This window comes from Clarias gariepinus, chromosome 17 (genome assembly GCF_024256425.1).
Source record: "Clarias gariepinus isolate MV-2021 ecotype Netherlands chromosome 17, CGAR_prim_01v2, whole genome shotgun sequence".
Classification (NCBI taxonomy): domain Eukaryota; kingdom Metazoa; phylum Chordata; class Actinopteri; order Siluriformes; family Clariidae; genus Clarias; species Clarias gariepinus.
In genome coordinates, this window is record NC_071116.1 from 26413399 (window position 1) to 26434578 (window position 21180).

General features: G+C 37.8%; 3 protein-coding genes across 3 annotated transcripts; 2 read left to right on the plus strand and 1 right to left on the minus strand.

Annotated features, from left to right (window-relative positions):
* Nucleotides 1-637: 637 nt before the first annotated feature.
* Nucleotides 638-10977, plus strand: gmcl1 (germ cell-less, spermatogenesis associated). Its single transcript, XM_053515657.1, has 15 exons — nucleotides 638-872; nucleotides 3057-3267; nucleotides 3676-3799; nucleotides 4568-4664; nucleotides 4762-4859; nucleotides 5784-5896; nucleotides 5994-6059; nucleotides 6149-6233; nucleotides 6317-6407; nucleotides 6581-6721; nucleotides 7000-7069; nucleotides 7887-7962; nucleotides 8044-8189; nucleotides 9456-9543; nucleotides 9768-10977. The coding sequence occupies exons 2-15, from the start codon at nucleotides 3092-3094 to the stop codon at nucleotides 9906-9908; spliced, it is 1512 nt and encodes a 503-aa protein (XP_053371632.1). The 5' UTR covers nucleotides 638-872; nucleotides 3057-3091; the 3' UTR covers nucleotides 9909-10977.
* A 1840-nt stretch (nucleotides 10978-12817) lies between these two features.
* Nucleotides 12818-15657, minus strand: fam136a (family with sequence similarity 136 member A). Its single transcript, XM_053516040.1, has 3 exons — nucleotides 15306-15657; nucleotides 13353-13493; nucleotides 12818-13200 (listed from the first exon to the last, which is right to left on the minus strand). Exons 1-3 carry the CDS (start codon nucleotides 15390-15392, stop codon nucleotides 13012-13014), a joined length of 417 nt encoding a protein of 138 aa, XP_053372015.1. The 5' UTR covers nucleotides 15393-15657; the 3' UTR covers nucleotides 12818-13011.
* Nucleotides 15658-15944: 287 nt separating this feature from the next.
* On the plus strand, nucleotides 15945-20434 carry pcyox1 (prenylcysteine oxidase 1). The gene is made up of 7 exons (XM_053516038.1): nucleotides 15945-16112; nucleotides 16529-16673; nucleotides 16840-17046; nucleotides 18391-18565; nucleotides 18654-18865; nucleotides 19015-19167; nucleotides 19549-20434. Exons 2-7 carry the CDS (start codon nucleotides 16562-16564, stop codon nucleotides 20217-20219), a joined length of 1530 nt encoding a protein of 509 aa, XP_053372013.1. The 5' UTR covers nucleotides 15945-16112; nucleotides 16529-16561; the 3' UTR covers nucleotides 20220-20434.
* Nucleotides 20435-21180: the final 746 nt, after the last annotated feature.

Here is a 21180-nt window from a genome sequence, read left to right on the forward strand (position 1 = left end):
TTCAAACCCGGACCATAGAGGTGCAAGACGACAATGCTAACCATTATGCCACCAGGCCGCCGAAAGGAGCAGTAGATAGCCAAAAAAAAAAATCTTTATATCAAAGAAAAAATTATAACAAAACAGGGGGGAAACTAATTATTTTTTCCATTTGACTCACATAAGTGTAAAATTGTTTTTTGAAAATGTAATACTTTCTAAAGATCTTGTAATCTCATTTTTGAATACAATAAAGAAGGGTATACCATTTATTTATTATATTTTATTTGTTTATTATTTACATTTATGAATAAAAAACGTAGCAATTATAAATATTACATTAATTACCAAAAAAAGAATATCTGACCAAACGTTTTCTGTACAATCACACGTCCAAAACTGATGTGCAATGCTTCAGGAGCAGAGTTACAGAAAGAGCAGATGGTGTCCATGTCCTTTTTAAATCCAAAATTAATTTAAAAAAAAAGTTTTTATAAGATAATGTTTATGTAATAATTCAAATTAGTTTTCTCTCATCTTGTTAAAATGGATATATTTATGAAGTAGACTCTACATTTATTGTGTGGTGCGGCTCTTTCTCCAGACCGATAGGTGGCACCAGAGAGTTCAGGCCCTTCAGTAAAAGTAAACGAGAAACTTATGTTTGTTGGTGTTTGCTTTTGTTCAATATTAGCGACCTTTGGGTTTCCGTACATGTTTACTGCAATATAGATGTTTTTTTTAAAAACAATAAGACAGTTATAGATTTTCTAGATGTTTAATTTTGCCTGTAAATAAGTCTCAGTGCCCGGTGTAGTTTTGTGTTTTGGAGTGAGAGAGGAAATTCCAGGCTGATTAGCATCGCAGTGTTTCTTCCTGCACTGGAACTTCAGGTGAGAATTAAACTTCATCTAACAAACAAGTTCATTTTAATTGCATAAAAAGTTAGGTTTATATTACTTTTATATATTTTGTTTCCTGTGCTGCTGTTGTGTAGCGAAAGACTCACAGTCCACCTACATTACTGTACATCAGATGTACAAAATATCTTACAGAGAAAAGTATTTAAAACTATTTTAAAATAAAAAAGGTAATAGGAGCAGTTAAAAACTAATACAAACTTTTAGCAAATAACTGCTAAAATTGATATTGATCAAAAATAAAATGCTGATATTCTTGCATGATTTTTATTTATGTAAATCTTGCTTTATATTATTACACAAGTGTTTGTTAATTTGTATATACTGTGTGTGTTTGTTTATATATTTATATATTTTTATAACTATGACATAATTTAAATGTTTGTATCATTCGCTGAATTACTTTTTTAAAGTATAAAATCCAACAAATATTAATGTAAATCCAACAAATATTACTTGTTTCAAGAAAAAAGATAGATAGATAGATAGATAGATAGATAGATAGATTTAGACTAGATTGGCCTTAACTTTACACCCATTACCATTAAATTAAAATAGACAAACCAATGAAGTTTTAGGTTTCCCTGTGCCACTGGGACAGCTCTGGCCCCTCAGGTCATGGCTCCGTCAGCCCTCTGGGTGGAGCGGTGGTGTCTGACACTGGAAAGTTATCAGCAAATCCTTTGGGGGTTGGGGGTTGGGGCCTCTGTAGACCGTATATGTTTATCTGGGGTATCTCACAGATGGTTGATCGGATTCAGATCTGGGGAGTTTGGAGGCTCGATAAACAACCTCCTTTGCCCTGTGTGCAGTGTGTTGTAGTGCACTGGGTGTTTTGTCATGACCAGTGTTAACGTTTTTTTTTTCAGTGGTTTGTGCTGCTTTGGCTTTTCTGTAGGATCAGACCAGACAGGCTGGACTTTGGTCCCCACAGACATACAGTACATGAGCCCTGGGTGTCCATGATCCTGTCACTACTTTACTGCTATAGAATTAAAAATCAGCATTATTTAAGTCATCTGTTAGTGGTGTTAATGTTATGATTTACATGTATGTGTTTTGGGCTTTTTCCTTCACTAGACACCATTATAGCAACACTTATGTACACTACCAGTCAAAAGTATGGACATAACTTCTAACTCCATGGTCTTTCCTGATTTTTATTTTTTTCTAATGCTAAAACAATACTGAAGGCATCCATAATATGCAATAATCTCCTTTAAACAGTTGATGTAGAGCCCTCATAACGGCTCTAATCTGAGGTGCTGTTTGTTAATTGGTGATTTTTGAGGCTGGTAACTCTAAAGGAACTTCTTTGCAGCAGAATACTTGATGGATTTTGCAAATGCACTTTAAAATACTGTTCTAGAACAGCTGACCTTTGTGTCTTAAAATAACAACTTACTGTTATTGTTGTCACTCAATTACCTAATGCCATATTTGTTATTTCTTAGTTAAAAAAAAAAAAAGATATACGATTTATAACCAATGTTTTTAACAATATTGTGGGAGTTTGCACATAAGTGTTTTTTCTCTGCTTTACTGTGACCAATACAGTTTTTAGTGTTATACAGTTAAAGTTTTCCACCCCTTTTAGAAATCTTAGACTTTATAAGGCTTAGATTCAGGCCTTAAATTTGGCCTAAAGGTAAAGACTTGACTTGTACTTGCCTTTTATTAATTGTGAACATCTCTGCTAAATGCTTTGTGTATCTTCGTCTAGCTCTCAGGTGGACTGCATATCCTTGAACCCAATCTATTAATTTTGTTTTGTTTCCAAGGAGCCGACACGCTCTTAGTGAAACTGTTGGTCATCTTTATTTATGGAACAAGTTCTAACATGAGCATCAGTTACCGTTTTTGTGTGCAGGAGATTTTAATAGCTGCTCATGGAGAGATACACAGACGGCAGTAATGGTTTAATAGAACATTCTAAGGCTGAAATGTGTGTAATAAAATGTGACGTTATTTCTCTGTTCAGAAATATTCTACTATTGAATACTGATCAGCGTTATTATTGAAAGCCCACATCACAGAAGCTCACTGATCCTAAAGCTTAGAACAGTTCAGGGTGAATTCAGGGGTTTTAGTAGCTGGAATCTCAGAAGTGATCTAGTGTATTAAATTTCTGCGACATGCTCTTGTTTACATGCACAGGTGTTCTGGTGGAGGGTATTTTCAGCAGATTAGGGATGGGGTCGCTCGGGAGTCGTTTTCAAGCCTCTGCCCGCCACCTAGGCGAGATGCCGCAGCCTCACTGCGCAGGAAGCACACACACCTGTGAGTGCAAGAAGAGGAAACGAAGCTCACACTGCGAGTGTGACAGTGAGCAGGAGGATGAGGACAGTCTGCTGGACACACCATGCAGGTCACTCTCTCTCTCTCTCTCTCTCTCACACACACACAAAATGGTAAGCAATATACCTTTATTATTGTGTAAATTAAATCATTAAAAGCCCCAGTAATAAACATGCAGAAATGTACTAACTAAAACAATACACAAATGACTGATGGGTCACCTAATTAATCTCAGGAATAAATACACAAAATAATTAAAATGTACATTAATCCTAAAATACTCTTTAGGCAAATTGAAGAATACCAAGTGGGGTGCATCTTTTGGTGAAAATACAAATGTAAATTAAAGTGATATAAAATGGCAGAGCATTGTAGGTTTAACATTGTATTTAAGGTAATTAATAGCTTATAAAAATTTCTGATATAAGTTTCTTCTCCTCTTGTTTTCTCTTTACTTTCACTACTTGGTTTGTTATAGGAAGAAGCTAAAAAGCACGTCTAAGTACATTTATCAAACTCTCTTCCTGAACGGGGAGAACAGTGACATCCGGATCTGTGCTCTCGGCCAGGAGTGGAACCTGCACAAAGTTTACCTGTGTCAGGTAGAGTGAGCTCTTCTCCCTACAGTTATGACTACAGCGCTGTTCAATTTTTTAATTCTGATTGGTTAAGTGGTGTTGATTATTTACTTATTTAAAAAAAATAATTATACTTTAACAAATGAACAAATGACGTGTAATCACTGACATATTGACGGTTTTCTATAAGGAGCTGTTTATTTAGTCTTTAATTAAGGACATAAAAATAACTGGAACTCAGTTAAGAATTGATTGTGATCAGAAATGAGTTACGCACTTGGTGAAGTTGCTTCATAGGAGTGTTTAATAGTGATTGTGAGAGCGTTTGGACACACATGATGTGACAAGACCTTACAGGTTTGGGATTAAACAGTTATGACAACATAACATGGCAATAAAACTAAGTCAGCTGAATGTACTGAATTACCAGGTTATTACTGAATTACCAGGTCATTACATCTATGCAGTTTTTCTTCCCTGATGTATATTGCTAGACTCAGACTTCATGAGGAATCATTGTCACACATGAATAGTGAATTTTCTATCTAGTATGTGAGTCTATCTAGTTTTTAAATCAGTTATTCTTGTACCAAAGCTAAATACCTTTTGAAGCTGCATCCCAAACAAGACTCTGCTGAGGTTCGTTTTCTGTTCAAAATTTGACCGATCAGGAGAAGTCACATGTTCACCTTTTATTGGTTGCAGTATCAGAAACAGTGCCATTTAGCCTCCATAATATGTAAATGTAGTAATAGTTGTGCGTCTCATGTGTCTGTCTTGTTCTCCGGACAGTCGGGATATTTCTCTAGCATGTTCAGCGGCTCCTGGAAGGAATCCAACATGATGGTCATTCAGTTGGAGATCCCAGATCAGAATATCGACACAGAAGGTGAGACGGCGAAGAAGTGGAAGACAGCATGTGTTTTACATTTACAGTAAATTGTCTTCTTTGTGCTCTCTTGATGCTAATTTTTGTGTGTGTGTAGCTCTACAGGTGGTGTTTGGCTCCCTCTACAGGGACGATGTTCTGATCAAACCCAGCCGAGTTGTCAGTATCCTGGCTGCTGCTTGCATGCTCCAGCTGGTTAGTGTGCTTTGTTTTACCAGGAAGCGAAGAGCTTTATACATTTCATTTATATTTAAGACCATCAGTCCCTGTAAACTCACTGAATTTAGTTCCCTTTGCCATGTAGGTGCCAGATAGTGACCTGGTCAAATTATTTGTGACCATGCACATATTATTTTTAAGTCTCTATTTAAAATTTTCTGGTTGTTATTGTTTATCTTTATGATTTATATAGATTAATATTTAAGATATTTTCTAATGTTTTCAATTCAGTTTTACTTCAGTTGTGGTAATTCAATCACAGAGTGCGTGGTGGCCGTGAGATGGTTTTGGTTTACTTCAGAGTAAGCTGTAGCACAGGAAGAAAAAGATCTGAATCTGGACACGAGTCTGCAATGTCGTGTGTTTTTGTTATGCGTGTAAGAAGCTAGATTAAGCCGTGAGGTGCAATCCGAGATCTAGGACAGAGCTGTGCAGCTCCAGAAATACCATGTAGTCTAAAGATTTAGAAAATAAACATGATAATGTTTATATAATAATAATAATAATAATAATAGTATTTAAATATTATTTAAAAAATATATTTAGTGCTCCATTTTTATATCATCTCTATGCACACATTTGTTTAATGTTTAAATTACTGTAGTGAGATTTATGGTGCAACTTCAGCCCTGTAAGCACACCAGCCTTTTTTAGTAGTTGGTTTAACTATGTGCTGTGTAACACCGCACCAAACTGCAAACAAAGCAAAAGTTAAAATTTTACATTTATTCAGATTTTTAAAATTGTTTAATAAGTGTAAAAGCACCCAGTTTCTATGTAGATCATGAGTTGTTTGTTAGCTTTTAAATGTTTCTATCTAAGTCAAGTGGTTGTGGTGTGACATCATTCATAATCTCCATCACTGATTGTGTGTGTGTGTGTGTGTGTGTGTGTGTGCAGGATGGACTGATCCAGCAGTGTGGTGAAACCATGAAGGAGAACATCAGTGTGAAGACGGTGTGTGGCTTCTACGCTGCTGCTAACATCTACGGCCTAGACTCTGTCACGAAGAAGTCCGTTTTATTGATTTATTCATTTTTTATTAAATATTAATTAAAATAAATTTTCCCATAACTGGCATTATGATTCAACCGGGCCTGTGCTTTCCAGATGTTTGGAGTGGCTTCTCAATAACCTGATGACTCACCAGAATGTGGACCTCATGAAAGAGCTAGGGTATCAGTGTGTCTCTTACAATTTACATATTTCTACCTTGATTATGAATTCCCATGTTTATTTATTTTATTGTGCATGTGTTTATGAAGGGTTGAAATCATCGAGCAGCTAATTAAATCGTCGGATCTTTTCGTCATGCAAGTGGAAATGGACGTGTACACCGCTCTGAAGAAGGTTCGTCCGTCCCGCGGTGTCAACTGAGCCTGTTTAGTCAAACGCATATTATTCAACTTCTCCTTTTCTCTGTGACTGTACAGTGGATGTTCCTGCAGCTTAATCCGTCATGGGATGGTCCTATCAAGCAGCTACTGGTCGACGCAGACACGTGGCTATGTAAAAGAAGAAGCGGTGTGTTTGAATTTACTCACATTAGTCACGTGATTGGTTGATTCCTCTTTGTGACAATAAACCAGTTACCTTTATGCCACTTTAAAGTCTGTCTCTTGGTACTGGTATTATTTTTGAGGCTGGCATCTGTTTTTCTCTGGGTGTACACACTGACCATGTGGGTTCTCCTACAGAGCTGGGAGAGGACGAGCCGTTTCTGTGCACGGAGCAGGGTTCGCCTTTTACCCCCGTTTTCAGACACATACGCCTACAGTACATCATCAACGACCTGGCCTCGGCCCGCATCCTCGAGAGGGATAACATCATTCCATCTGGTAAAACCTCTGCACTTGAATTACACTGACTTTATCATGATCCCATTTTAAATCAAATCCTGTTCACTTTATAGGAACATGTTAGCAAAAAAGAAAAAAACTTACATTAAGTACCTGGTGTTTCCTTTGTTCTTCGTATGCATTTGAAAAGATTTCAGCACATCAAGGTTCAAGCGGTTTAAATTTTTGGATTTTACCAAAACCTGGTTAACTATTCTGACTATCAGTATGAGGTTTGTAATTTTATTTCCTGATGATCTCTCTGCTCTTGTTTTAAGACTGGCTGTCCAGGATTTACAAGCAGCAGTGGTTCGCCATGCTTCGAACAGAGCATGACAACGACAATGGGTGAGTGCGATCAACCAGAGTATATCAAATCAAACCTGAGCTACAGCAGGGGGGATCGACTGGCAAATCAGTCCAGTTGTAAACACAAGTATTTCCGCATTTATTCCAGGGACTCTAATTTTTAAGCCCATCAGACCAGAGACCACAGGGCTAGGGGCTCTTAGCCTAGAAATGGGAAGACCGATCTGATAGGAAAGTAAAGTGGATTTCAAAAACAACATTTAAAGTTTATAATCCTTTTTAATAAATGTAACACTTGGACTAAAGTCTTGGATGTTTTGTAAAAGTGTTTGTTAATGCACCAGCTGAAATACCAATCACACAGATTGTGCCTCCTAGCATACGCTTCAAATGCAGTGTTTGATGGTGTATAGCTTTAAAAAAGAATGAGCTACTACCACACTTCTTCCCATGCCTGTTTGTGGAAGTGCATTTTTCTAGCCAATTAAAACTGAACTTAAAACTTATGGCTTGTGTCTAGGAGAAGAGTCTGAGAAGGAGGACCTGAGCAAACTGCCTTTTTCTTGCCTGGAATAACATCATACAAGACTCTTTAGGCACATTTATTAACAAAAATGGAAAAAGTAAATTGATTAAAAGTAAACTAAATATAATAAATAAACGTGAGTTGTGAATGTCTAAAAACGATTAAAAAGAATTTAATTTGTACAGCCTTTTGGATTAGACAGAGAACTCCCAACATGCATGCTCCTCAGCCAAGACTCTTTACGTCCATGTTTCTATTTTACATCAAGGCAGATACTGTATATGTTATCTTATATTTTAATGTGTAATTTTTCTTATCTCTGTGCCATAGACCCCAAGAGGCCAATAAGGAGGAATTTGAGCAGAACAGCATGCGCTGCGGTCGAAAGTTAAACAAAGATGGCGATGTAAGTCTGTTAGTTATTTTATAATAATAATATAGCAGTATTAAAAGCTGAAGTTGATGGTAATGTAAATCTTATCCCAAGTACTGCTGGAGATGGACAGGTTTTAATTACGGGTTCGATCTGCTGGTCACTTATACCAACCGCTTCATCGTTTTCAAGAGGAATACGCTCAGTCAGCCGTGCGGGGGCGCGGTCAGCCTGCAGCCACGACGACACATTGCTTTCAGGTGAGCTGCCTAAAAGATAACATACAGTGGTCAAAAACTGAGCTGATTGTAGTTCTTCATTTTTAATTGATTTTGACAAGTGTTATTTTAATGAGATAAGATTTCTCAACCAACAGCTAACTCGCCACTGTCATAATCCAACTGTTTGATTGGAAAAGCAGCACCTTGCATAGGTTCTAACCATGTTTGATCAATAGGGGGCAGTATTACATTCAAAAGGACATTCAACCACCAAGTTGCCACTGTTGGGCCCTTGAGCAAGGCCCTTAACCCTCAACTGCTCAGATGTGTAATGAGATAAAAATTGTAAGTAGCTCTGGCCCAAATGTAAAAGGGTTCCTATAATCCAGTTAGCTTACTGCAGACATTTGACATAGTGAGGCTCAGCCTATTTTTATAAAATGGAAATGGTGTGTTTAATATCTGGGGCCACAAAAGTATCTTATGAAATATTGCACAAATTGAATAATACCCAAAAAAGAGTTTTCAAATTCAGTAAAAGTAGACTCTTGGTAGACAGGTACCTAAAGAGGGCATGGGTACTCATAGAGGGAAAAACATATAGAGGTTACATTTTGGAATATTGAGTACTCAAAGTGTTATTTTGTGTTTCTTAAAATCAATTTATTTCACAAGTTTCAGATCATTTCTGCAAGAAAGTGCTTATGATAAGACAGACAGGTATATGAAGAGCCTGTATGAAGGACTTACTATTGTTGTATCAGAAGAACAGAAATGAAGGCTTGTCACTGAATTCTTTAATTTTTTCACATCGTTACATAAGCATGATTTTCTTATTTCCTTCCCTTGTTTTGAAAAAGTTTTGAATATGAATTTAGTAAAATAAGTTAACAAGCTATAAAAAATTATGTTGTTACCACTTCAGGAAGCCAGAGATACATGTTCAAACTACTGGTATGTTGTTTTGTTTGTTTGTTTGTTTTTACTAAAAACTGAGATGAAAGTATCATGTACTGTTAAACTTCAGTACTGATGTATCTTAGCTGGGTAGCTGAGGTTTAAATTTCTGAAATTAAGAACCCATTGACTTCTTTTTGTGTTTATGAAGCAGGGTAATTCAAACTGGTTGATCAACAGGAGGCTCTTTGGGACACATTTTACATTTGTCCCCAATTGTTAATGGTGTTTGAACCCTGTGATCGCTGCTTGCAGCTATATTTATAATTGTTTTACATTCATTGCTATATTGGTGTCTAAAGCACTGCACTGCTTTCTCTGTCTCTTACCCCATCTCCCATTGGACAGGTTACGGCTGGCGTCGTTTGACAGCTGCGGAAAACTGATCTGCAGCCGATCCACAGGCTACCAGCTGCTCACTCTGGAGAAAGATCAGGTTTGTCCCAAGTCCATATACACATACAAAGCCAGTAAAACATCACACACTTTCAGGGTAAGGGCCACAATAAAATTAAATACTATCTGACAGGATTCTTAGTCAAATGATTTCTTATAACAACATGCATTGAAATGGTCCTAAAGTCTTGGTAGAGAGGAACATTTAGAGAGGCTTTTCTAACTGGCATAATCAAAATTTTGGATTTTCGTGGATGTGTGTAGGAGTATGTGGTGATGAATCTGGATAGCCGTCTCCTGTCTTTCCCGCTGTATGTCTGCTGTAACTTCCTGTACACGTCTCCCTCCCCTGAGCGCCGCACCGAAACCAGCGAATCGGAAAGTAGCACCCGGAGCAAGTCGTGACGCTCCAGCCGATAAACTGATCTTATGACACCATCACTTCCTAGCACTCACTCACTTTTTTTTTTAATTGATTTTGTATACTTTGCGTTATTTTTACGTTTTTTTAAGTGTGTATACTGATTGTATTAATTAGTTTTATTTTGATTTTATATTTATTTCAGAATTTTAGTTTTTTTATGATTTTGGTATCATTAAACCCAAAACGAACCACAGACACAGCAAATGCTTGTTACAATTTAATTTCTGTTGTTGAAATGAGTTTTGTATGAAGTTAACATGCCTGTGTACTGTGTACAGCTCTGAATTTGCCAGGCATTCCTATTTATTCAATGTTTTTGTACTGCTTAAGGAAAAAGAAACTGGTGCTTTTTTTAAAATACAGGTTTTTCTTCCGGTGCAGCTCTACATCAAGTTAGACAGATATCACTAATGAACAATTGGCCATGTCATATATTCCATTATTTTGTAATTAGATAATTTTGTAAATATTGATTAGTATGTTAAATGTAGATGACGTGTGCTTTATGGACCAAAATAAAGTCATCATTCAGGCACAAGGATCTAATCAGTGCTGGCTGATGTGTGTGTGATCAGGAGAGAGCCTAATCACAAAAAATAAAATGTAAAAAAAAAAAAAAATGGTCATTTAAATGAATGTCTTGAATTGTCATCTCTTTGATTCTGCTGGGTTTTTTATATATTATAATACAAGAAAATGTTTTCTTTTATCAAATAAATAAGTCAAATCAACTAAAAGGTTTCACCAATAAAGAGGGAAAAAATCAGAAAGTGCAGAAATCCACAAAAAACAAACCCACAGTTTATGTACAAGTTAAAGGACGGTGAAGTCCTTCATTAATCTTACAGTAAAAATTTTGCACAAATGTTACACAGACAGAGCCAATTTGAAGAAAAGATTTGCTGATTCTCTTAAACCAGACAATCAAAAATAAAGCGTTTCCATTAGAGCTATGAAACATCATGGTAGACTGCCAATTAGATTTAATTAATTTCAGTAGCTGTATATATTGCCGTTTTATTTCAGGCAGATATATACTCAGCAAAAAAAGAAATGTCCTCTAACTTTCAACTGATTTTACTTTCAGTAAACTTAATGTGTAAATATTTGTACGAACACTAAAAGAGTCAACACCATAAGACATAAACTAAAAATGTTTCCCAATGTGTCCCTGAATAAAGGGAGGCTCAAAATCAAAAGTACCAGTCAGTATCTGGTGTGGCCACCAGCTGCTTGAAGTACTGCAGTGCATCTCCTCCTCATGGACTGCCTATTGCGGACAGTCTGAGCACTGATGGAGGGATTGTGTGTTCCTGGTGTGACTCGGGCAGTTGTTGTGGCCATCCTGTACCTGTCACGCAGGTGTGATATTCGGATGTACCGATCCTGTGTAGGTGTTGTTACACGTGGTCTTCCACTGCGAGGATGATCAGCTGTCCCTCCTGTCTCCCTGTAGCGCTGTCTTAGGCGTCTCACGGTGCGGACATGGAGATTTATTGCCCTAGCCACATCAGCAGTCCTCATGCCTCCCTGCAGCATGCCTAATGCACATTCACGCAGATGAGCAGGGACCCTGGGCATCTTTCTTAGGGTGTTTTTCACAGTCGGTGGACAAGTCTCTTTATTGTCCTGCGTTTTTAGAACTGTGACCTTAAATGCCTACTTTCTGTAAGCTGTTAAGGTCTTAACGACCATTCCACAGGTGCATGTTAATTAATTGATTATGGTTAATTGAACATGCATGGAAAACATTGTTTAAGCCCTTTACAATGAAGATCTGTAAAGTTATTTGGATTTTTACAACATTATTGTTGAAATACACAGTCCTGAAAAAGGGACGTTTCTTTTTTTGCTGAGTATATTTCTCATAGGTGTCTCATAAAGTAATAAAATAACTATAAAAGTGCTGTGTAACTTTAATATTGTGTTAATAATTTTAGTATCATGTCCCATACTAATCCATATCCCCTGCTGATATTTAGCTGCATGCTCCAGTCCAGTAGGTGGCAGTATTGCCAACCGCTCATAAACTCAGAAAACGCAAAAGCGATAATCTAACAAAATGAGTATTTTGCACACACGTTGCAGAAGATGTTCATATTTTCTGCAAAAGCTGTGGTGTATTTTTAAATAATTTGTCATTTAATGTTTAAAAGTTTATCTAAATCATTCTAAGCGTGAAACCCCATTAAAGGCAACGCTGACCAACTGCTGAATTTGTCCCAATAGTAACTGAGGACAATGTGTGCGCCAAATCTTCCAGTAACACAGTTCAGCACCTGTTTTACCCATGTGCCATTACTTTTACCCTTACTGACTGGCTAGTATTTATTTCTGAGTTGGATGAATTGAAGCTGAACAATCGAATTTCTTGTTAGATAGTGTCCTTATTGGGAAATTAACAAATGATAATAAATTGATGTATTGTGATTGTTTTGTGTGACCGTCCATGTATCACCACACTGACTCTAAAATCGACTCTTTAAAATAATGTTTACTTCATACTTGTTTGTTTGCAGTGTCTCACCAAGTTTTATATTTATAATAGGCACGTCTTATTCATATATTGGCAGGCAGGGCAGCATCCTCAAGTATTTATTAAGTTTGTTTAGAATTGTAACAAAATCTAATAACCTGTCTGCAAAAGTCATGGAAAACAAAATCAGCCCAAAAAAAATGTACACACACTTCAGAAAAAGAAAAAGTTGTATAAATATTTTATTAAGTTGATTGCTATACGTGATATATTGATCCTATACATACGATATGAATAATATCATTAATACGGTATAAAATACATCATACTTTTTTCCCTGAAGTGTGTATACAATTTTGTGCCTGACTCTGTATTTAGTGTGCTTTCAAATTACAGATTCAAACAACCAGATCATTTCATTTCACAGTAATTGTTTTATTGTCCGTACAAAAACAAGCAGTCGAGGCAGACACGGATCACAACACTCTCCTCTAATTTAGACGACTCACAGTACAGTAACGGTGATAGATAAGTCCACCATGAAGCTTGTGCTTTCTGTGAATAATCCTTCACATATCGCTGCCTGATGGTGTTGAAAAGCTGACCGCTCACTGTGGTATAGACTGGAGGTTCTCCTTCAGTCGGCGTGCCGTGCTGGGCAGAAGGTTAAGGTGATCGTCCACGCAGCTGCCCACACACTTATCCATGAGAGCACGCACCGCTGGCTCCTTCGCCCCAGAGTCGAAAAGGTCTTTGGCTTTATCGTTGCAGTGCATAGTGCATCGTGTGAGACGATCCTGAAAGATAATACGTTAATATGACCTGTGTCTGTTTGAAATAAGAAACCTTAACTTATTTCACAACCTTTAAGCTACTAGAACTGTAGAACTAGAACATAGTGACTCCATAGTGAGCTGCATTTCCAAATCTAATAAACAAAGGCACTTACCTGAAACTTCTCCAGCTCATTAGTGACCAGTCCCTGTGCTTTGGCCAGAGGTGTGTGACAACGCTCTATACACTCATGAACCTGATTCATGGAGTCCGTCGTGCGCTCACAGCACTCTGCGCTGCACCGGAACATCCGGCCCTAAAACAGGATACATGATGCACTTGGATTATCATCACCATTTGGATCAAGAGAAGTGAGGACATATTAGTTGTCTCCGTTTGCAAGGTAAGTACTAAAGATAAGTACTAATCGACAGTCTTAACAACCACTAACATTTCTGATAGTGATAAAGTTAATAATATTTACCATAATAATGAAAACCATATTATGTGGATATAATTATATAAGTAAAAAAAATAGGAAAAACACATTTGAGACTTAATGTCGACAAAAAAGGGAACTGCAATCAGACATGACGTAACTACAGCAGAAAGAAAGTTACTAAATTAAGGACAGATGCCGCCAGCAAACAAGTTTCTTTTCAGGTCTGATAGAAAACCATAAGACTAATCTTCTCTTAAGCAGCAGTAAATTACAGTTCTAGCGCAGATAGTCGAACTTCAACTTTTTAGAGATTCTGTATACATTTTTAAACAAAAATCAGTGACGGTATGAAAATAATTATCAGAATCTGTTCTCATTAATCACAGGTGAGAATTAAGACTGATAGGGCGATCAGGATCAGCGGAATAAGTAGATTTGGTCCTTGTCACGATCACTAAAATCCTTACGTCTGTCCACTTTCTCTGCTTCCAACACATCAACTTCAGGTATAAAAGTTTCACTTACTGCCTATTCTACCCACCCAACTGGCATGAGATATTATAACTGTAGCTACTGTGACAAAATCTAATTTGTGATGCGGATAGAGGACTGGATCCGAGCAACTCCAAAACCTGCAGCTCTTGCAGGATGTTCTTGGTCTGCAGTGGTCACGACGTACTGAAACTAATCCAAGGAAGGAAAACAGGTGAACTGGCGACATCATGGGTGGCCACGGCTCACTGATGCTCTTGGGGGTTGTAGTCTAATCCAATATAAGAGCTATTGTAGCGCTAATTACTGAAAAGGTTAATGCTGGTTCCCATAGAAAGGTGTCGGAACACACAGTGCATCACTGTTTCGGTGGAAAGAGGACCTACAGTACATAATATTAGCCAGGTGGTCATAATGTTATGACTGATAAGTGTCTATCTAATGAATAATTAATAAAAAAAAAAGTGGATCAGACAAAGAAAAAGAGGAGGAGCAACACTCTGGGCTTCAGATATATAAACCATGCTGGAAAAGAGAAGTTATAATCACTTGTTTGGTGACATCGACACAAGTTGATTTTTTTTCTAACTTTTTGTGTGTTGCATTTTTGGTTTTGTTTTGTGGTTAAGAATTTTGTTTTCAAGATTTAATTCGAGATTCAAATCCCTGAGAATTAATCCCTGAGGGAAACTGCTTTGGTCTCGAACCCAAAGTGATTTTTGTCTTGGAAGTTTTGGAGGTATTCGTTTAAAGCTTGGAGCATCTCCAGAGAGGCTTGACATTTTGACACGCGACAACGGCAAAGCTGCTTTTGTGGACTTGAGCAAAACCATAAAACATCAACAACTCAACGCTTATCAAACTGAGTGACAACTCTGATTACTGTGGAGGTTCCGGAAACTTTTTGGAAGTACAGTAATACCACCACATGAATATGAGTATATGCTTAGACATGTTCCTGTCTATTGCTCCAGGGGTGTACAAACTTTTATATATATATATATATATATATATATATATATATATATATACACTGTATAGCTGAAATAAAGGGGATTTTATTTGGATTTTGATCATTCTTAAGTATTGATGGTGATGATGAGTATAATGATGATGTCCTTGATTCCAGAACTACCAGTGGGGACAGTGGGACAGTGTGTAGTAATAATAATCCCACCAGGTGAGTGATCTTACCTGCATTTTCCGGATGTGATCCCGCTCGAGACTTTGCACCATCTCCTCCACCGCGTGATGCACTCGGGCTTGCTGCGCCTCCGCCATTCTATCCTATTTATCACTAGAATCAGTTACTAAATATAAAATAAAATCTCTCAATAAAACTATCTATTCTTGTTGCGTAGTAAATCTAGCATGATATATGAGCGAAATAATTTCACCATTCACTGTGTCGCAAAATGTCTTTAAATAAAGACGCTTGTTTTAATTATAAATGCCTATTCTGTAAGGTCACCTCTTAGTAAGCGGAGGCATGAGGGACACAGGGACACCATGCAGCTTCCGGGTTTAACATAAACGTTGCTTCCGCCCTGCTTTCTTCTTCGTCTTTTGTTTTTTTTGTGCATTTCCGCCTCCCGCTGGACTGAAACGTCGTTCAAGGGTATTAAAAAAACATACCCATATTGTATATGCAGTACTTATTCTATAATAATTTTTTTTTTTTTATCAGAAAAAAATATAAATAGAAAATTTTCACGATATTAACCAGAGTCGCCCCACAGTACATCCAGATAATCTATCTCTTGCACTTCGATTGGTTATTCAGCCACCGTACTATGAGCGACTATCCAATCATAGTGCAGTTATTGAGAACGATCAGCCAATCATCAAGAAGAGAGGCGGGCCTTTTTGAATGCAGATGGGAAAAATAACTATCTAACTCGTTTCCTGGTGTAAAAACGATTAATCGCTTAATTCCTGGAAGTGGTTAGGAAATAACCAAGTGCAAGACTATTCTTTTTCTGCTTTAGAGCAAGTTAATGGGTAAGTTTGGTGTGGTTAGTTATTTAGTAATTAATAACTTGGCACGGTAGTTTATTGTAACGTGTCTGAATGCAGGTGTGGGAACGGGGGGGGGGGGGGACAACAGTCTATAATTTTATTAGATTTTACTCTAGATCAGTTAAAAATTATACACTTTAGCTTTAAAATTTTAACTAAAACAGAAACAGCCTTGACTTTTTTTTTTTTTTGCAAATTGCATACAATATGAAAGCAGTGTATTTGTGTGTTATTATCTGCAGTCATAATGTTGTTTGACCTTTGATATACAAAGTCTGAAGTGCTGATATAGGTTAGATATGAGTTGTGTGTGTTTTTTCCCCCCAGAAAACATTTTATCAACGTTTGCAGTTGTTCACGTTGTAGTGATTTATACTCACTTTGCACTTGTTTTTCAGATGTCTGAACCTGTTAAGTTCTAAACCCTCATCATGTCTGTAAGAACCCTGTCGTTCAAGGCTCTTCTGTTCCTCGGACTATGTCAGGTCGGACGCCGAGGTCTCGCCTCTGCAACTGATCTACAAGATCCACCGAACAACATCGGTAAGTGTGAACCGAACGTGTGGGAAGTCTACATTATTCAGATTGTTCATTTTTGCATTTTGACTGGTGACACTACAAATGCATGTTTAGTCACTCAGCAGTTGCTTTTCTGCACATTATATACTGAGACTATGTACTGACCGGGGCTTTGCTTTACTCTTTGTAGCCATCATTGGAGCTGGAATCGGAGGAACAGCAGCAGCTTATTTTCTCAGGCAGGAGTTTGGACCCAATGTCAAGATCGATGTGTACGAAGCAGGCACTGTTGGAGGACGTCTCGCTACAGAGAACATCGGTGGACAAGATTATGAAATTGGAGGCTCTATTTTACACCCACTCAATTTGCACATGAAGCACTTTGTGGATAAATTAGGCAAGTTTTGTTTTAGTTTAATTACAAATCTATTTTTATACACACACACTTTCTTCTTTGTGTGGTGCCCTTGGAAAATCCTTCACGTGAAACAACTAATGGAAGAGCATAAACAGAAGTGCTTGGATATCTGAAAATAAAATTTGGATCGATACTCTCAATATAACCATTACTGGTGACGAGACATGGATTTATAACTTTAAGCCTGAGAGTAAACGGCAGAGTAGGGATGGAAACATACTTAATTGAGAAAAATTTCAAAAGTAAACCATCATCTGAAAAATTTATGCTTAGTTTTCTGGGATGCTCAAGGGTCAATATTAGAACATTGTTGAACTTTTTTTCTGATGATCAAGAGTGCTCGTTACAGTGAGATGGTTATTAAAGCCTAAACTTTAGATTAAATCCAGAGGACTGATGTTCAAGTGTGTTATGATCTTGTTTACAGATATGACAAAATGTATTGAAAAGCAAAGAGATTATGTAGAATGATGTATTTGTCTTTTCGAATAATACATTTTTGACTTGCTGTCTTATACAGTACGCATGTGGGAAGAAACAATGCCCTGGCTCTGTATGTGGTAAACAATCAAAAAGTTGCAGATTATTCCAAACAATACTAATATACAATAATAATACAATTCCAGTTGATCATCAGTAGGGGCTGTTTGCACCCTATGATTTTTTTAAAGTATGGTATTGGTAAGCCTAGTGTTGCTACCTTGGCGATATACAGTCATAGATTTAGGGTGGGCCTTTTAAGGGGAGGGGTGTCTTTTACTCGCTTTTAAATTCAAATAACAGCAATCTTTTTCCACTCTTGCTGACTTTTCCTTCAAGACTGTAAATGGCTGAGAATGTTTTTTTATTTGAAACAAACATGTTTACGGTCTGATAGCATCCTTCCTGTTTGTTATACAGTGGCGGTGCTTGCACCTTCATGTTTTGGCAGCTGTCTGGCTTTGAAAAACCTTTTGGCACTGGTGAATCCATTTGTCAGCTTACGTTTCTGACTGTCTGTCAGATTGTCCTGATGGATGGATTTCTCTAAGCTGACTAAAATGTCAAAACAAGTGGTTGAATGTTTGTAGGATTTATATGAAGCAGCATAAGTAGCTGACTACATTTTAGTCAAGGACACAGCAAGGTTGACTGCCTGAAATAGCTTTGCTATAGCTTTGGCAGCTTCCTTTATGTTGAGGATGCAGATGTCCCTGTTGTTTATCAGAAAGTACTGAATTTTACACACTACAGCAATGCCTGCTGGTTTTTGTATCAAATAAATAAACATTACGAAAGACTAATTCTTGAAATGATTGTAAAGTTTTTTTGGTCTTCTGCCAGGTCTGTCAGCTCGTGCTGATGTTCCTTCCAAGACAGCAATCTTTGATGGGAAGGAGATAATATACGAGGAGAGCGACTGGTTTATCGTGAACTTCCTGCGCATGCTGTGGAACTACGGCTTCAACTCGCTTCGCATGAAAATGTGGGTGGAGGGGATTCTGGACAAGTTCATGAGGTGAAGCATTCTCATCTACAGTATGACATAATGCTGCCAGTGTTCCTTTAGGACTTTGTCTTGCTAAACTGTTCTCTTCATACAACAGGATTTATCAGTACCAGCAGTTCAGCTACTCCTTCACGAGTGTTGAGCGATTGCTTCATGCCATGGGCGGTGACGAGTTTCTCGGTCTGCTTAACCAGACTCTAGAGGAGGCCATGCTCGCTCACGGCTTCTCTCAGACCTTCATTAATGAAATCGTCACGCCAATATCGCGTGTTAATTACGGTCAGAGTGTTCGCCTGCATGCCTTTGTTGGTATGTCTGCGCAAACCTTAACATTTTTACATGTACAGTATGTTTCAGCATTAGACGAGAACCCTTAAAGCTAAACACAGAGTTAATTATTATGTATAACTTCACAGTATAAGTTGAGAAGAACAAATGCTGCTTCCATCCCTGTGCAGGTTCCGTGTCCCTGGCGGGCGCTGACTCCGGTCTGTGGGCTGTGGATGGAGGTAATAAGAGAGTCTGTTCTGGGCTTCTGTATCACAGCAAAGCAGAACTCATTCAGGCACGTGTGACCAACATCGCTCTCAAAACAAGGCCCCATAAAAGAGGTACAGATTTTTTTTTTTTTTTTTTTTTAAGTCAGCTTAGAGAAATCCATGTTTAATACAGGCGACCAGTAACCGAGCTTTAGATGTGAATAACAGGTGTTTTATTTATATATATATATATATATATTTACATTTTATTAAGTAAGAGAATTTTGTGTCATCCTGAGCTCCTTGATTTCGTTAATTAATTTTATCACAAGTACCAAAAATGTAAGCTATTAATGATCCTCTGCAAAAGCATATCATGTTTTCTTTAAATTAAATATGTTCTTACATTCATCTTGAGGGTGTACAAACTATTGCACACAACTCTATATTCAGATATACTGTAAATCACCCTGACTTTGTCCCCGCTTGTCCTTTTTTTGTGTCAACAATCAGACACCATCTTAACCTTTTACGAGGTGAACTACGATGCGGATTCTGGCCCCGCCCACTCCCTTTATGAAATTGTGGTTCTGGCCACACCCCTCCACCAGGGTTTGACCGATATCAGTTTCTCTGGTTTCTCTCCTTCCCTGCCTTCAAACTTTGCTGGAAGCTACCACCAGACTGTGAGCACGCTAGTCCACGGGCGTCTCAACGTCTCCCACCTGGACACCAGACGGAAACCGAGCGAGTTTCTCATCTCTGACGTTTTCACAACAGATGATGAGAAATTGGGCTTTGCCAGTTTGAGCTCCTTGGATCCTGTCCACATCACTCCAGGTTACTCGCGACCTCCGGGCAGCCAGAAAAACATCTGGAAGGTTTTTTCTTCTAAACCGCTGACTGAGGAACAGCTGAAGACGCTCTTCGTTTCACGAGAGAGTGTGGTGGAGAAGCGCTGGCTGGCGTATCCATCATACAGAGCGCCAGAGCGTCGTGCCCCACCTTTCATCTTCCATCAGAACCTCTACTACCTCAGCCCTATCGAGTGGGCCGCATCAGCGATGGAGATGAGCGCCATTTCAGCACGAAACATAGCACTGCTCGCCAACCACCGCTGGCAAGGACACACATCGAAGGTGGATCAGGAGGATCTTCATGCTCGCCTCCGGGGGGAGCTGTAGAGGAGCGAGAGATGCATTTACTAATAACAATCAGGAAATCAACAATGCACTGGCTGTTTCTCACGGCATTATCAGGTTCTTGAACTTGGAAGTTGTCTATGTGAATTGAGGACCACTTTTATGTGCTTTTCCATTACTAGAGAAGTGTTTTAGAGAGAACAGCTGTTAAGAGTTACTACTTGTATAACTGATTTAGTAAAGTTCTTTCCATTGCACTGGTGTGGTAAAGATAATTATCTTACCAGATGTTATCGAGCAGGATAATTCTGGTTCTGAATTTCTAGAGGATGTGAAAGAAATATATATATTTTTCCGTTTTATTTCAGACTTAAGATTTCTTTGAAACTAACACATTTAACATTAAAATGAACAATCAATTATTCACTTTTTATGTTGATTAATATAAAACAAGTCCCTGTAAAGACAGCGTAATTCATTTAAAGGAAAGTGCCACTTTGCTTATTGTCGATCCTGCGGGCTACCACTGTTGATTTGATGTCACTTGCTGAGCTTACAGTTCAGGAGGCTATCCAGTTCACTTTTCATTATTTTGCCCGAGCTGTAAGTTGGAAGTTATGAGTTCAGTCATTTAGTCGAATACAGCATAATGCAGAATACCAGGCTGAGCATTTTCTCTCTCTGCTGTAGTGCTCAGTTTATAAAAGTTAGAACGTGGGTAAGCAGCACTGCGAGTGATTTTTTTTTTTTTTTTTTCATGTGGGGGGAAAAAGCAGTTCATTGTAAAATTCAGAATATTGTGTAAAAGTATTAACTATTTTTCAGTTTATTAATTTACTAATTAACTTCAACTTTAAAACCTGCAAATGTAAGTCAGGGTGTAACAGATTTATGTTGATTTAAATATTACTACATAGGCTAGTGGTCACATGACACCTTTGATTTTCTTAAAACCGTAAATCTTTTCTTGTTAGCTATTCACTGATCCAGTACCTTTGTTAGA